The following is a 1,183-nucleotide window of genomic DNA, read 5'->3' on the forward strand; positions in this document are numbered from 1 at the left end:
GCAACAGTTAGAATGGAGATACACTACAAAATAGAACAGTCACAGCCCAAAAGCCTCCGCAAAATAATTTTGTGTTATACGCAAGTAACGTAATTTGTGTACACTCGACTTTGCAGAACGTCATTTACTTGCAGGATGCTGCAGTGGTTCCACGCCACCATGAACCTTCGCTATTTTAAAGCTAACTCTTCTGAGGTACTGCAAAATGAATGATGGACGCACTTAAACATGGGATCGCCACACAGTTGCACTTGACATATATGCAGATTGCAATCAACCCATGACCATAATCGAGATTCTAAAAATTTCCCACATGCACGATGGCCCAGTGACCTGAATGCCAGCTTCCACTTCCTCTGCGAATCGCAGTCACTACGCATTTTATTTCTCAAAGAAGGGTGCGTCACCACTGCATTTATGAAAACACCGTTGTTTTACATTTGTTATGCCTATTCACGCTTTAAAGAGAGCGGTGTAAAATAGTCATACAGAAGACTTGTAATGAACCTGCTGGTTCGCAAATACGGAGACCATCGATTGGAAAACAACAAATGCGAAATAAATTTGCAATATTGGCGGCCGTCACAGGCAAATTAATTGGAATATGCTGAACAAGCTGCATCCGTGATGGCTGGTTTGCTTTCACCTGCGTAGGGCACAGTTGCGTGCACTTCCGATGTCTCATTCCAGTCGACGCGTGTCCACCGGTCATCGCGCATTAACTCGGGATAATCAGCCTCATGGTAAACCGGCGTGTAGTGCTGCCCAGTCGATGTCTCCTCCTTCAAGGTCCGGTTCTCCATTTCTTCTCTTCAGGATAAATTTCACTCACCTGTGGAAGGCAAATCAAACAATGCAAACTGTTTGAGCAAACGTTGATGGCATATGGCGATTGGACTGTTTTTATGTTAGAAACCGACTATATTGCTCTTAAAGGGTGTGAAGAAATGCGTACTGACGCGTTGCCTTCCTGACAATACTCTCGACAGTCACATACAGCGGGATCTCGAAACACTCCCGCAGACAAAGTGCGGCAAGCAAAGCTGCGTGAACTCAGATGAAAATAGTAAGGATTACAGAATGAAACATTTAATACTTGGCGGTGACAAATTGAATGCGACTCACTTCGTTCACCTCTGACTCCTGAGGTACAAAGCTTTGTTCTGTCATATATATAGGCAAC

General features: G+C 44.2%; 1 protein-coding gene across 1 annotated transcript; it reads right to left on the bottom strand. All coding sequences in view use genetic code 11, as the record gives it.

Moving 5' to 3' along the window:
• Positions 1 to 593: 593 nt before the first annotated feature.
• EGR_11109 (hypothetical protein) lies at positions 594 to 1,170 on the bottom strand (the record flags this gene model as incomplete). The annotated part of the gene is made up of 2 exons (XM_024500356.1): positions 594 to 810; positions 1,097 to 1,170. 2 exons carry the CDS (start codon positions 1,168 to 1,170, stop codon positions 594 to 596), a joined length of 291 nt encoding a protein of 96 aa, XP_024345230.1.
• Positions 1,171 to 1,183: the final 13 nt, after the last annotated feature.

The sequence above is a fragment of the Echinococcus granulosus genome, assembly GCF_000524195.1.
Source record: "Echinococcus granulosus chromosome Unknown EG_S00386, whole genome shotgun sequence".
Taxonomy (NCBI): Eukaryota; Metazoa; Platyhelminthes; class Cestoda; order Cyclophyllidea; family Taeniidae; genus Echinococcus; species Echinococcus granulosus.